General features: G+C 46.7%; 2 protein-coding genes across 2 annotated transcripts; both read left to right on the top strand.

Annotated features, from left to right (window-relative positions):
- The first annotated feature begins 651 nt into the window (after positions 1-651).
- anln (anillin, actin binding protein) lies at positions 652-8702 on the top strand. The gene is made up of 23 exons (XM_057020986.1): positions 652-809; positions 2009-2150; positions 2224-2601; positions 2687-2961; positions 3194-3698; positions 3793-3998; positions 4065-4172; positions 4254-4353; positions 4432-4742; positions 4823-4971; positions 5193-5334; positions 5406-5541; positions 5641-5823; positions 5924-6050; positions 6214-6262; positions 6401-6454; positions 6735-6767; positions 6859-6877; positions 7131-7243; positions 7396-7482; positions 7552-7659; positions 7731-7903; positions 7981-8702. Exons 1-23 carry the CDS (start codon positions 792-794, stop codon positions 8093-8095), a joined length of 3531 nt encoding a protein of 1176 aa, XP_056876966.1. The 5' UTR covers positions 652-791; the 3' UTR covers positions 8096-8702.
- A 397-nt stretch (positions 8703-9099) lies between these two features.
- sdhaf3 (succinate dehydrogenase complex assembly factor 3) lies at positions 9100-11723 on the top strand. The gene is made up of 2 exons (XM_057021107.1): positions 9100-9381; positions 10861-11723. Exons 1-2 carry the CDS (start codon positions 9205-9207, stop codon positions 11044-11046), a joined length of 363 nt encoding a protein of 120 aa, XP_056877087.1. The 5' UTR covers positions 9100-9204; the 3' UTR covers positions 11047-11723.
- Positions 11724-11917: the final 194 nt, after the last annotated feature.

Here is an 11917-nt window from a genome sequence, read left to right as displayed (position 1 = left end):
CATTAGTGCTCTGGAAAGCTGTACGTATCCCGACGTCAGCTGTTTCCATGGTTTCATTGGTGTTCATGGGAAATGAAGTTCTTTTAAAATTCCCATAAACGACGTTTCATGTGCATGTGCGGCACTTTTATGGGTATTTTTCTTTTTCTATGGAATCCCAAGTTTGATCATTTCTTCAAGCAGCAGTGGACTGATAGTTAATGGAACGAATTTTTTTTAAAAGATTCATAATTGAGAACTTATAGCTTTTTGAACTATATTGAGAATAATGGACTGGTTTGCAGCAGCCCTAAAATTTATGGGGCATTTTAGCTTCATCAGCTGCTTAAATAAATGCCTGGAGTATGTCAATCAAAACTAAAATTGGTTGTCCAGATTTTACTCGCAGTGCTTCAGCAGATGCAAATATACAGACCATCAATCAGCTCTTTGTCACTGTGAACTTTTTCCCCGAACATTTGAACACAGTTGATTCATTGTAAAAGCTGTGTTTACAGTTTCTGAGTCGGGCGGCCGTTTGTCGTAAAGTGACGGCTCCATGCCCCTGCAAGCTCTCACCTAATTGGCGGAGAAAAGCAGCAATAATAGCGGGATTCTGATTGGCTGCCCCGCGGTTGGAGTCTGCGCAGTAACGCAGCGCGGAAATTCAAATTTGAACGTCAGTTCTTTAGTGCAGAGACAAAAAAAGAGAAGAAGGGAGCTGTTCGGTCGATTTACGCCCGGTCTGTGTACACACAGAAGTGTACAATACCTGTATTCAGATATCAGCGGCAGAAGAATAAGTGTCTAAAATGGATCCATTTACCGAGGTATGTAGGCTAACTTTCACTATTTTAACGTTATCCGTTAAGCTACCCTCCCATAGCATCAAGTACGTCTTCTTCTAAATAGTTTCTGATCACTTTTAGCTACTGAACTGTAACTTTAGCTTCTATAATTATGTTAGATACGCCAGAAAGACGGCCTCGAGTCTTCAAAAAGTCCATAATGGACATATATAGAATAATATATAGAAAGTTTAGTAACACCTCGACATATCACGTGCTCCTTTTGTCAGATGTCAGAAAACCAGTAAGACCCAAACTGGTCTTTCGAGAGAAATCATCTTTTTGGAGCTTTAGTCCTGTTGGACGACCAGATTGTTATGCAGCAATATAATCCTGATAGTTCAACCAAAACACAGAAATAACCCTTCTCATCTTTTAAAGTTCTGTAAGTCTTTCGTCTTTTCTGATACTTACACTCACATGATAAACATGATGGGAGAATTAATGTATTTTCTATTGACAAGTCAGAATCATATCAATGGAACAAAAAGTCAATTTTAGATACTAAACCTAGAATAATGTTCGAGGAAAGGCGGTCCCACCCCAGTTACATGTAGTCCTAATCAGTCTATATTATTGTAAAGGGCTTTTCACAGCAGTATAAATGTACTAAACAGCCTTGTAGCCATGTAAGGCAGTGGAATGTGTCAGCATTGGAAAATGTCCAACGCTCTTTTCCCTGTGCACACCAGAGCTGCAGCGGTTTAGAAATTCAAATCCAGAACCAGCAGGAGTGGCTCATTCTGAAGGAATGTTGACGCTGAATGTGACATCAGGTTTTCCACACTGCTCCGAGGAGCTGTGCAGGCACTGAAGTTCAGCTGCAGGAATGTGTTGGAGCTGACTTGTCAGCATAGAGGGAGGGACCCATCACATGGGAAGGAAGCACGGACGTTATTAAAAGCGGAAGGGTTGCTTTGAATGTCTATTATAGAAAGTGTGTGGTGGGCTCTGTTGCACAGCTTTGTGTTCACCCAGGGCTGCTCGTGGATGTGATGGATGAGACACACACCATTGAGGCGACCTGTAGAATCATAAAACATGCTGCATCCAAACCCGTCACAATATTTACCAGCAGGAAAAGATGATCCTGCACATCAGAAACACCAACTTGGAATGTGGGTTGTTTCTGAAAAGTCTGGATTAGTCCAGTGATACATTATTGTTCTTGGTCACACCAGAAACTTTTAGAGCGAACTCGGGCTCGTAGGGAAAACCTGCAGAAGAAGATGGCAGAGCGACCAAATGCTGCAAACAGACAGGTGGCAAAAAGGCCGCTGACGGACACCAACAGTCTGATCGGCGAGTCTGCCGTTGATAAAGGTAGGAAACACCTTTGTTTTGCTGTACGTAGAGATGTTCGGTTAATGATCATCTCGTCGCTTCCTCACCACAGTTCCACAGGTGTCCACCAAGCCGTCTCCTAACAAGCGCAAGTGCTCAGAGGAAAATGTTCCAGCTGCAGCTGGTGAGGAGAACCAGGAGCCCGCGATGGCGCGATCTGGAGCCCCTAAGTTATCAGATCCTCCGACAGAGAGAAAACCCCCTGTCGGTCCCGCTAGCATCAGATCTGCCTCCTCCATGGAGAAGGTGGACATCCAGCCTGCTGTCCAGCCCCATCCAGAGCCGGAGAGGATGGTTGCGGCTGATGCTTCGGAGGCTCTACGCAGCAGAGCAGCAGAGACTGTGGTGGCAGAACAGACTCCATCTACCGCTGGGATGAAGTCTCGTCTGCAGATGCTGGCGGAGCAGAGGAAGTGTTGGGGGGCTGGCGGTGAGATTGTTTATCTGACTTCACATTTGTAGGGTTGTCCATCTGTCCACAATCACCATCCAAACCTGTGTGTTTCCTGTTTTAGATACGTCTGATGCAGTTCCAGACTACACTCCCATGTCCCTATTAAAAAGACAAGCCGAGGCCCCACCTACCCCTTCCCACACCACCACCACCTCCTCCTCTGGAACACCGGTGGGCAGGAGAGGCAGACTGGCCCACCTCGCTGCCACCATCGGATCCTGGGAAGATGACCTGAGTCACAGTCACGTTCCTGCAGCCAAAGAAGTACCAAGTAAAACTGTTCCAAAGGCGGGAGTCAGAGATGCTGCAGCCACCAGCAAGACCGTCTCCAATCAGGTAGGTTCAGCCCAAGGAACCAGTTTAACTTAATTTTAATCTAATTCAAACACAGGTGATACTCAAGTGTGGTCATTCAGTACTCGGCCAAGAACTGAACAGCAATTATTCAATTTTATTATTATCAATTAATTAATTTTTTTAAAGAAATTGCAAAGAAGATTATGTGACTGTAAACCTTAAAAAGCTACACCAAATGTATTTAAAATTCTGTTTTTGTATCTTTCACCAGGCTGCATATTCTCCATTAAAGTCGAGCCGTGTCGTTCTCCCAAGTACTCAAAAGAGTGAGGCTCCTGTAACCAGGCCAGCTCAGAAGAGCTCCATCCAGGGAGCAGCTGTCTCCAGTCCTCAGAAGAGCTCCATTCAAGGAACAACCTTCTCCAGTCCTCAGAAGAGCTCCATTCAGGGAGCAGCAGTCAACAGTCCTCAGAAGAGCTCCATTCAAGGAACAACCTTCTCCAGTCCTCAGAAGAGCTCCATTCAGGGAGCAGCAGTCAACAGTCCTCAGAAGAGCTCCGTCCAGGGAGCAGCAGTCAACAGTCCTCAGAAGAGCTCCGTCCAGGGAACAGCCTTCTCCAGTCCTCAGAAGGCTGACCCATTGGTGCCTCAGAATCCCCTGAAAAATCCAGTCCTCTCCAAGGCTCCGCTCTCCACCTCCAACCCCCAGAAGCCTGAACTTCGTGCCAAACCCACCACTGCGAGCACCTCCCAGGATAAGACACCCGGAGCTCCTGGTGAGTGGTTGCACAAAAGCAGTTAGATTGTTGAAAACCTTCTCTGTGCCCTTCACATTATGTGGAAGGTTAAGTTTCTTTTCTCTTTTTACAGGTGTGAAAACCTTTCTGGAGCGTTTTGGAGAGCGGTGCCAGGAGCGCAGCCACCCGAACACCCCAGCAGGGGGCGCTGACCACGCCAAGGTCCCCAGTGTGGCTCCATCAGCTGTCACACCAAACAGCAGATTAATGCAGGAGCGCTTCAGAGCGGCCCAGGTTGCCAACACGACCACAGCTGATCTGACTCAGAGACAGAAGATGGTAGGCTGATGTTACTGCCCCCGTGCTGGGCTTTTATCACAATAATGACATCTGGTGCCCTTTCAGGAGCGAGAGGCTGAGCTGGCTCAGATACGAAACCGCTTTCAGAAGGGGAACAACATGTGGAAAACCAAAGAGGTGGCAGCAGAAGCCAACAAAGTCCCAGATGTCAAGGTCTGCCACCAGCCATCTAATGGGACAGGAAGCTACTCATCGGTATTTCTCCAGTTACGTGACTGTAAAATGTTGTTTTAGGAGTCGGATGTTCAGGAAAGTGCATCATTGGAGCCAGAAGATGAACCCACCCCACCTTCAACCGAGAACACCAAAGCACCCAGGAAGTGTTCTCCATCAGGTGGGGTTCAATGTTCTGCTGATGCCCTGGTTTCTTTTTAAAAACATTTACCTTATCAGCAAAACCCCTTTGGTTCAGGTCTCGGGTTGATGGCTTCACCTCCAGCCTCAACATCCAGTCCTCGGAAGGTGGTTGTTGAAGACCAGCAAACTGAAGGGAGCACTGAGCAACATGAGGAGGTCAAGGAGATAGAGATGAACGTGGACCAATCCATCAATTCTGATGTCATCAACGGGCTTTTTGAAGGGATCCTGGAGCAGAGTGAAGACCAGGGGGATGAGGAGGAGCAAGAGGAGGAAGATGCTCTGAATATCTCCTCCATGTCTCTCCTCACTCCTCTGGCAGAGACGGTAGCTGCTGTGGTAAAGAGTCCAGAGAGGAGGATGATGGTGGGTGCAACGCGTTACCACGCCACACAACACACGTTCTTCCTGTTCCTGTCAGCAACACTGTGTTTTTTTTTTAACAGACTTCGACTCCAGCCAGCTCGTTCCTCATTAAGAGCAACACTCCAGAGAGCGTCTCCTCAGCTGACAGCCTCCAGAGAACCGAAATCCTGCTGTATGCCTCCTCAGACTACATCGACATCCAGGAGGAAGATCACAAGCTTCCATACAGGTGTGATTTTCTTCAGTCCCATGTGTCTTTCAGGGTGTTTGAAAAGGTCAGGCTTCCATAGAACCACCACCACACAGTTCCTTTAGTTACCTGGCTGGGCAGCTCAGAGGTTTACAGCTTCCATCTCGTTCTGAGAGGTCACAGTGCCGCCTTATGGTGATTTGGTGGGAAAAAATATTGTTATAAGTTTTATAATTGTCTCGTTTCGTTGGTGGTGTTAGCGTTGATGCGTACCGATCCACCCGCCTGAAGGAAATGGAACGACCTAGCGTGAAACAAGTGATTGTGAGAAAGGAGAACGTCTGTCAGAGAGCAGAAGAACCCAAAGGAACCAGTGTCTTCAGCATCAGGCAAAAGATGAAGGTTTGGGCTCCAGACATTAAGTTCCTTCAGAACTGTGAGGAGCAGATGTCCTGACCGTGTCGTTTCTGCAGGTCGTGACCAGCGAGATGAACCTGCAGCAGACGGTTATTCATCAAGCCAGTCAGGCGCTCAACTGCTGCACGGATGAAGAACACGGGAAAGGTTCTCAGGTGGAGGCCGAAGCTCAGAGGCTGCTGCTGGTGGCGAGTGAGTCTGACAATCCTCCTTTCTGTTTCATTGTTCTCAATCATGTGTTTGCCTGGATTGAGCCTCGCCGTAAATCTGACCTCTGACCTTCTCGCGTAGCTGCCAGGAGGGAGGCACTGATGGTGGAGCTGGACCGTCTGAAAGGAGAACTGACAACTCCCACAAGAACCCCTGCAGCTCCAGACTCTGCCAACGTGTCTGCGTCCAAAGGTTCCATCAGTCTGAAGGAGCTGCGGCTGCCTCTGAAGGCCGACTTTGTCTGTTCTACAGCCAACAAACCAGGTGGAAAAACACCCTAGTGGCTTATAAACAATGGCTTTAATATGATTATTAATGGCAGTCTGGCGTTAATAGACTATTAATTACACTCTGGTCATTTCAGAAGCCACCAAACACTCGTTCTTCATCATCATTCGTGCCGGAGCACAGAACATGGTGGCCACCCCGTTGGCCAGCACCCACCGCGGCCTCAGCGGCGACACGCTGACTTTCCCCACCAAGTTCACTTTGTGAGTCGCTCCTCCTCCACCCACCTGCACCAGGGGTGTCACCTGTAGAGTGGGCGGAGCACGGCGTGTTGTGTCACCGCTGCTCTGCAGGTTGCCAGATCTGGTGTCACCTGACATCTGCTCTTCATCACTGTTCTGACGTCTGACTCTTCTTTACTTTCAGGTCTGATGTTTCTAGCAACTTTGAAGTTGATCTGGAGGTTTATGGGCTGGTCAGTTTATTCCTCATTTTAAAACTTTTGAATTTTATTAGTTTTAATAGTTCAACATTGTCTCTCATCCACTTGCATGAAAACAAATTTCCTGTTAAATCAATATTTTTCTTTTCTTTGGTGGTGTCTGATCTGCAGGTGCAGAAACGAGAAATTTGCAGTGACAAGAAGAAGAAACCCAACAAGTCAAAGGTGAATTAAGAGAGTAGAACACTGCCAGAAGAGGACGGCGTGTGTTTTAATGTGTGTGTGTGTGTGTGTGCGCAGATGATTTGGCAGCAGATTTATGAGGCCCATGATTTGTGTATGTCGGTATGAACCATCTGTAATAAATCCTCACATGTTTGGTGGGTTTTCATGCGCTGGCAGCACGGTGGTTCCTCAACTTTTTAATCTTGTGGGTTCTGTTTGGGTTTTTCTTTTTTTTTTTTTGCCCTCCATTTTTTTTTAAATCCAATGTTTTTATTTTCAGGCCATCACCCCGAAGAGATTTCTGGCCATCTCTGTGAGTAGTTCACATTAAACTTTCTACATCTTTAAGATCTTTTTAAACCTCTGAACTGTTATTAAATCATTTTTTCCCTCTTATTTTGCAGAAAAGCGTCCAGACTCCAGGTATGAGGAGGATGTGAGATACATCCAGATGTCAGTAGTGATCCTTCAACTGTGAATCTTATCACTTTAACGTTTGAAAGTTAAACCTCAAGAATCCCTCAGTTTATCTCCCCTGGTCTGGTTTTATAAAATACATGTTAAACTCTGAATTCGGACCTCTGCCTTTGTGAATGTGATGCTTATGACAGATGTATATAATAGAGGCGTATAACTGATGTATGCAATATGGCACCGCTAATCCTCTCATCCGTAGTGGTGGCGAGTCCTGGAGGCCCCAACGCCGTTCGTACCAGTAACTTTGTGCTGGTCGGCTCCCACAAACTCACCCTGGAGTCCATCGGCAAAAACAAATTTTCTCTGGAGAAGGTATGGAAGCCAAAACTGTCAAAAACGTGTGTGTGTTCTGAGCTCTCACCTGTTTGCTACTTTGTCTATGGGATCTATACGTCACACAAAGATCACATGCCCATCAGTTGTGCTTTCTGCTGGGATTGGACAAATGTGTGTTTGTCCTGCAGGTCCCGTTCTTGTGTCCTCTAGAAGGTCACATCTACCTGCAGCTGCAGTGTGAGGTGGGTTCCAGGGTGGAGCAGAGGGGCTTTCTGGTGAGTGACGACACAGCAGAGTAACCAATGACCACGCTGGCGTGGAGCTGACGTCTTGTCTTCTTTCAGAACATGTTTGAGGACGTGAGCGGGTTTGGGGCGTGGCACCGACGGTGGTGCGTCCTGTCTGGCTACTGCATCTCCTACTGGAAGTATCCTGACGACGAGGAGCGGAAGGTAAAGCACAAAAACGGCACGTTTGTGTCGGGCTTGTCATTTTACATCCTGTTTTTTCTTCTTGGTGTCAGAACCCCATTGGACGCATCAACCTGGCCAACTGCACCAGTAAGCAGGTGGGACCAGTGAACCGAGAGTTCTGCGCTCGGCCCAACACCCTGGAGCTGATTACAGTCCGACCTCAGAGGGAGGACGACAAGGAGACGCTGGTCACCCAGTGTCAGAACACCTTGTGTGTCACCAAGTGAGTGTCCTGTAGCAACACACAGGTGAGCCCTCGCGCGGGATGAATGTCTCGTAAATGTTTGTGTGCCTGTGCAGAAACTGGCTGAGTGCCGACACGAAGGACGAACGGAATCTGTGGATGAACAAGCTGAACCAGATTCTTCTGGACCTGCGGATGTGGAAGCCCAACAGCTGTTTCCATCCTCAGTAACTAAACTGTCGTGTCAGAATCTTCACACTGAACCAAAAAAGTGCAATAACACTTTAAAGTCTCACTTCTTTCTACCCCAGATGAGGAGCGAAGGTTTAGACCGGAGGGGGATAAAGCCATATATTAAAATAGAGCAGTATTTTTATTTTTTGGAGGTGGGATTTTTTTTTACTTTGGTTTCTTTTTTCCTGAATTCTGCTGAATATTCCATGTTTATGCGTTTTTACATGCAGCCACATGAAATTGAGGAAGGAAAACACCCAGCCAGGAAGTTGGTGCACAGTGTACTGAATGATGTTTGTCTGTGGATGCTGAAATGAATATAAAAATGCTCTTTGAAATTAGTCAAGTGTTGGATTTAGGCACCGCTTTTAAATACATTTTATCCTGCATGGTGACACAAATGACAGAGATGTACACTTTTCTTTTATAGTTATAGTAGCTTTTAGAACCTGCTGCAGCCTTTTTATGTTTGTCTGCTGTTTGGATGCAGAAATAATGCAGATTTTATCGTCAGTCTGTTCAGATGTGATGTTGATGTTTAGATGTGTGAACTGTTATGCACTCATATCAGCGCATCCAGATTTGGATTAAAATATCAAACTTTTGGCCGTTTTGTGCTTGTTCTGACTTTAATTAGGACCCTGCAGATTAAAAAACATTTCAATGACAGTTTAATTTGAGGACTGAGATATTTGATGGGGGCTATTTCTCCCTAATTATGGAGAGTTTAATAAAAAAATCAATAATTCTTCTAACTTGTGTTTGGGTCATCATTAAACACTTTTCCCTGCTAAAAGGACCCTAACATTTTCAATTTAATTGGCCTTCCCAATACTCAAGATATATTAAAGGAAATAAAATAAGAAATCTTCCAACCAAAGCAGAAAAACAATGTTTGTGGTAAAACTAAAAAAGGTGAATATTAATCATTTAAATTCTGTGAATGTCATTCCGCTCCAGCAGGGGGCGCTGCTGCAGGTAGCGAGCGGAGATCCCGGATATTTCACCAAAGAAGAAGTGTTGAATAAGAAGCCCCGATGTGACCGTCAGAACTATTCACCTTTAGTTCCATCATTTCGGGGTCTTCTCCCGGATTAACCGTTGTCATGGCAACCTCGGCTCACGTCTCCAAGGTTCGGTCGCTGTATAAACGTATTCTGGTTCTTCACCGGTTCCTGCCGATCGATTTAAAAGCTCTGGGTGATCAATACGTCAAAGACGAATTCAGGAGACACAAAAATGCAGCAAGCGAAGAAGTGAAGAGTTTCATGAAGGAGTGGGAGGTAAAAACTGCTTTATTCAGCAGCCCCGGTCACAAACTACGCCTTTATTATTCCCACATCAGCACCACCGTTAAAGTAGGTTTGAAGATGTCATAAACGAATCACTCCGGTGTCAAAAGCACAGACAAATAAATATTTAAATGTTGACTATATCTGTGTAGATTCTCAATCATCCAGGTCATTGTATCCAAGGTAGTTTTCTCTGTCAACTGGACTGGAACTTCTGGATAGAAGGCGAAACGTCTTCAAGAGAAGAAACCCAGTCCAGTTGACAGAGAAAACTACCTTGAATGTTGACTATAGTTCAGGTAACAACCTGATGTGTGAAATCATGACAATAATACGTTTAATACTAAAGAAATTTAAACTACGTCAGTTTGCAATTTAAGGTTATTTATTTGAGGTTTTTTTGTTACACGGAAATGCTTTTGTACTTTCTATTAATTTACATTTTGCTCGTCTAAAATTAAAAACATTTACAGTAAAAGTAACGAACATTAAAATACCTGATTGAATTGTCCGTGACCCATCTGTCCTGTCAGCGTAGCAAACAATGTTTTCGTGTATTTATTTAATTTTACAAATCTTTATTTTTTAAATTATTACTGAGAAAAGTTGAACGGTAGTCTGATGCAGTGGCGTTTGTGTCCACGAGGGGGCGGAAGAGCCTCGGACAATAAAGTAGTTCCGTCTTTAACTGGAATTATTGATCAAACTAAGAAATAAGTTGCTTTTAAATCTGTAAGAACAGTCAAGAGTTTACAAAGTTCGTAGGGTGGATCATGATCATGACATTCAACCCCCCCCCCCCCCGCCTCCACCACAGCTGAACTGATCCAGAATCAGGGTGGGGGTGCTTCAAACACTGTTGCTGATGGTTCTGAGAGTGCCGCGCTGCCACAGGTGACGCGTGGAAACATCCCCACCGCCGGTTCCGTTCGGAACGCTTCTGCTCCGTCTGCCGGAGAGCAGCGACAGATGAGGAGCGAGAGCAGAAATGAGATCAGGCCTGGAGTGGTCGGGCTGTAATCCATTTATTCCAGAGCCCCCCTGGGAATTCTCTGCTAACAAATCGTCTCCATCAGCCCAGGAAGCTGCTGCGGGGGGGGAGAAAGAGGGATGTTTGTTAGGAAGATTAAGACCAGGAATGTCTGGATGCACGGGAGGCAGCGGCACCTCCGGACCAGCTCCTTTGGTGTTCTGGCCCCTTTCTTCATCCTGAGTCTCCCTCACGTCCTGATTGGCCTCTTTGTTGATCACCAGAACTTTGGGCCAGGGCGCTGATCTGGACATGCCCCCCCCATCCCATCCCATCTCACCCCCCCGATCAATTCTCACTTCATTTGCACCCTGCCGTGTTAACATCGCCTCCGTCCAGACCCGTTCATCACGTTTTTTTCCTACTATATTCTGTGACCAGGCTCAGCTCAAAATGACTTCCCATGATATTATTGATTTTTGCCCCCCCCCCCCCCGCAGGGCTACAGGGACACCCTACAGACGCAGGTGCTGGACGCGGCCCAGAAGCGAGGGGGCTCGGTGCAGTTCGGCGCCGCCCTGACGGAGGAGAAGCTGCGCCACTTCCAGGACGAGCAGGTCGGGCAGCTGTACGAGCTGATGCTGGAGGCCAACAGACCCAACACACAGTTCCACATCCAGGACTGAGCCCAGGGGCGGGTGGAGCAACACCTGAGGATGTTAAAGCGGCGTGAAGCCGACGTCTGAGTGTCTGTTCCTGCTTCCTGCCCCCCCGCAGGTGCATTAATGTGGCACTAATGACCCCCCCATCACCCCCGCCCTCATTATTCATGCAGAGACGTGAAGGCTGAGTGGGAGCCAAAGATGCGTTTTAATGTTCTGGAAGGAGTCAAACTGCCACCATCACCTCCCACAGAGCCCCCCCCCAACACCCCAACACCCCCCTTCCCCCCCCCCCCCCGATCTGCTGCAATTTTAGTTGTTCAGACGCCATAAATTAGGATGAAAAATGTTACCGTTACAATAGAGCTGCTTTACACCAGTAAGAGCAGCTCCTTCCCTCCCAGTAGATCCAGTCCCATCCCTCCCAGTAGATCCAGTCTCATCCCTCCCAGTAGATCCAGTCCCTTCCCTCCCAGTAGATCCAGTCCCATCCCTCCCAGTAGATCCAGTCCCTTCCCTCCCAGTAGATCCAGTCCTTTTGTCCCAGTAGATCCAGTGAAGCTCGTCAGTGTTGGGGACAGAACGGTGCCAGATAACCCAGGATGGTGGTGACCCAGAATCTAAACCTGATCACCTGATCACCTGATCACACATCCAAACACGTGAAGACTATAAAGATCTAAAATAAAGTTCTGACATCACTTCCTGTCACTGGTTGGTTCTTAGCTCCAAGGTTATTTGGTTCTTTAGTGGTTTACCTGCGTTTCTGGAAGGATCCATCTTTAAACGGATCAATGGAGCGTTTTTATTTCCCTCCGGAGGATCGTTTAGTCAAACAAAGCAAAGTGAATTTAGCTAAAGTGGATTGTTGTCTGCCGAACGACCAATCAGCTGC

Source organism: Takifugu flavidus, chromosome 21 (assembly GCF_003711565.1).
Source record: "Takifugu flavidus isolate HTHZ2018 chromosome 21, ASM371156v2, whole genome shotgun sequence".
Lineage (NCBI taxonomy): Eukaryota > Metazoa > Chordata > Actinopteri > Tetraodontiformes > Tetraodontidae > Takifugu > Takifugu flavidus.
This window is presented reverse-complemented; position numbering and strand designations above follow the sequence as displayed.

Excerpts from the sequence above, each read along its gene's own strand:
- anln (XM_057020986.1), top strand. Across the intron at positions 3,999-4,064 it reads TGACTCAGAGACAGAAGATG|GAGCGAGAGGCTGAGCTGGC; the intron begins GTAGGCTGATGT and ends GTGCCCTTTCAG. Across the intron at positions 5,542-5,640 it reads GAGGCTGCTGCTGGTGGCGA|CTGCCAGGAGGGAGGCACTG; the intron begins GTGAGTCTGACA and ends CTTCTCGCGTAG.
- sdhaf3 (XM_057021107.1), top strand. The coding sequence starts at position 9,205 with ATGGCAACCTCGGCTCACGTCTCCAAGGTTCGGTCGCTGTATAAACGT. Across the intron at positions 9,382-10,860 it reads GTTTCATGAAGGAGTGGGAG|GGCTACAGGGACACCCTACA; the intron begins GTAAAAACTGCT and ends CCCCCCCCGCAG.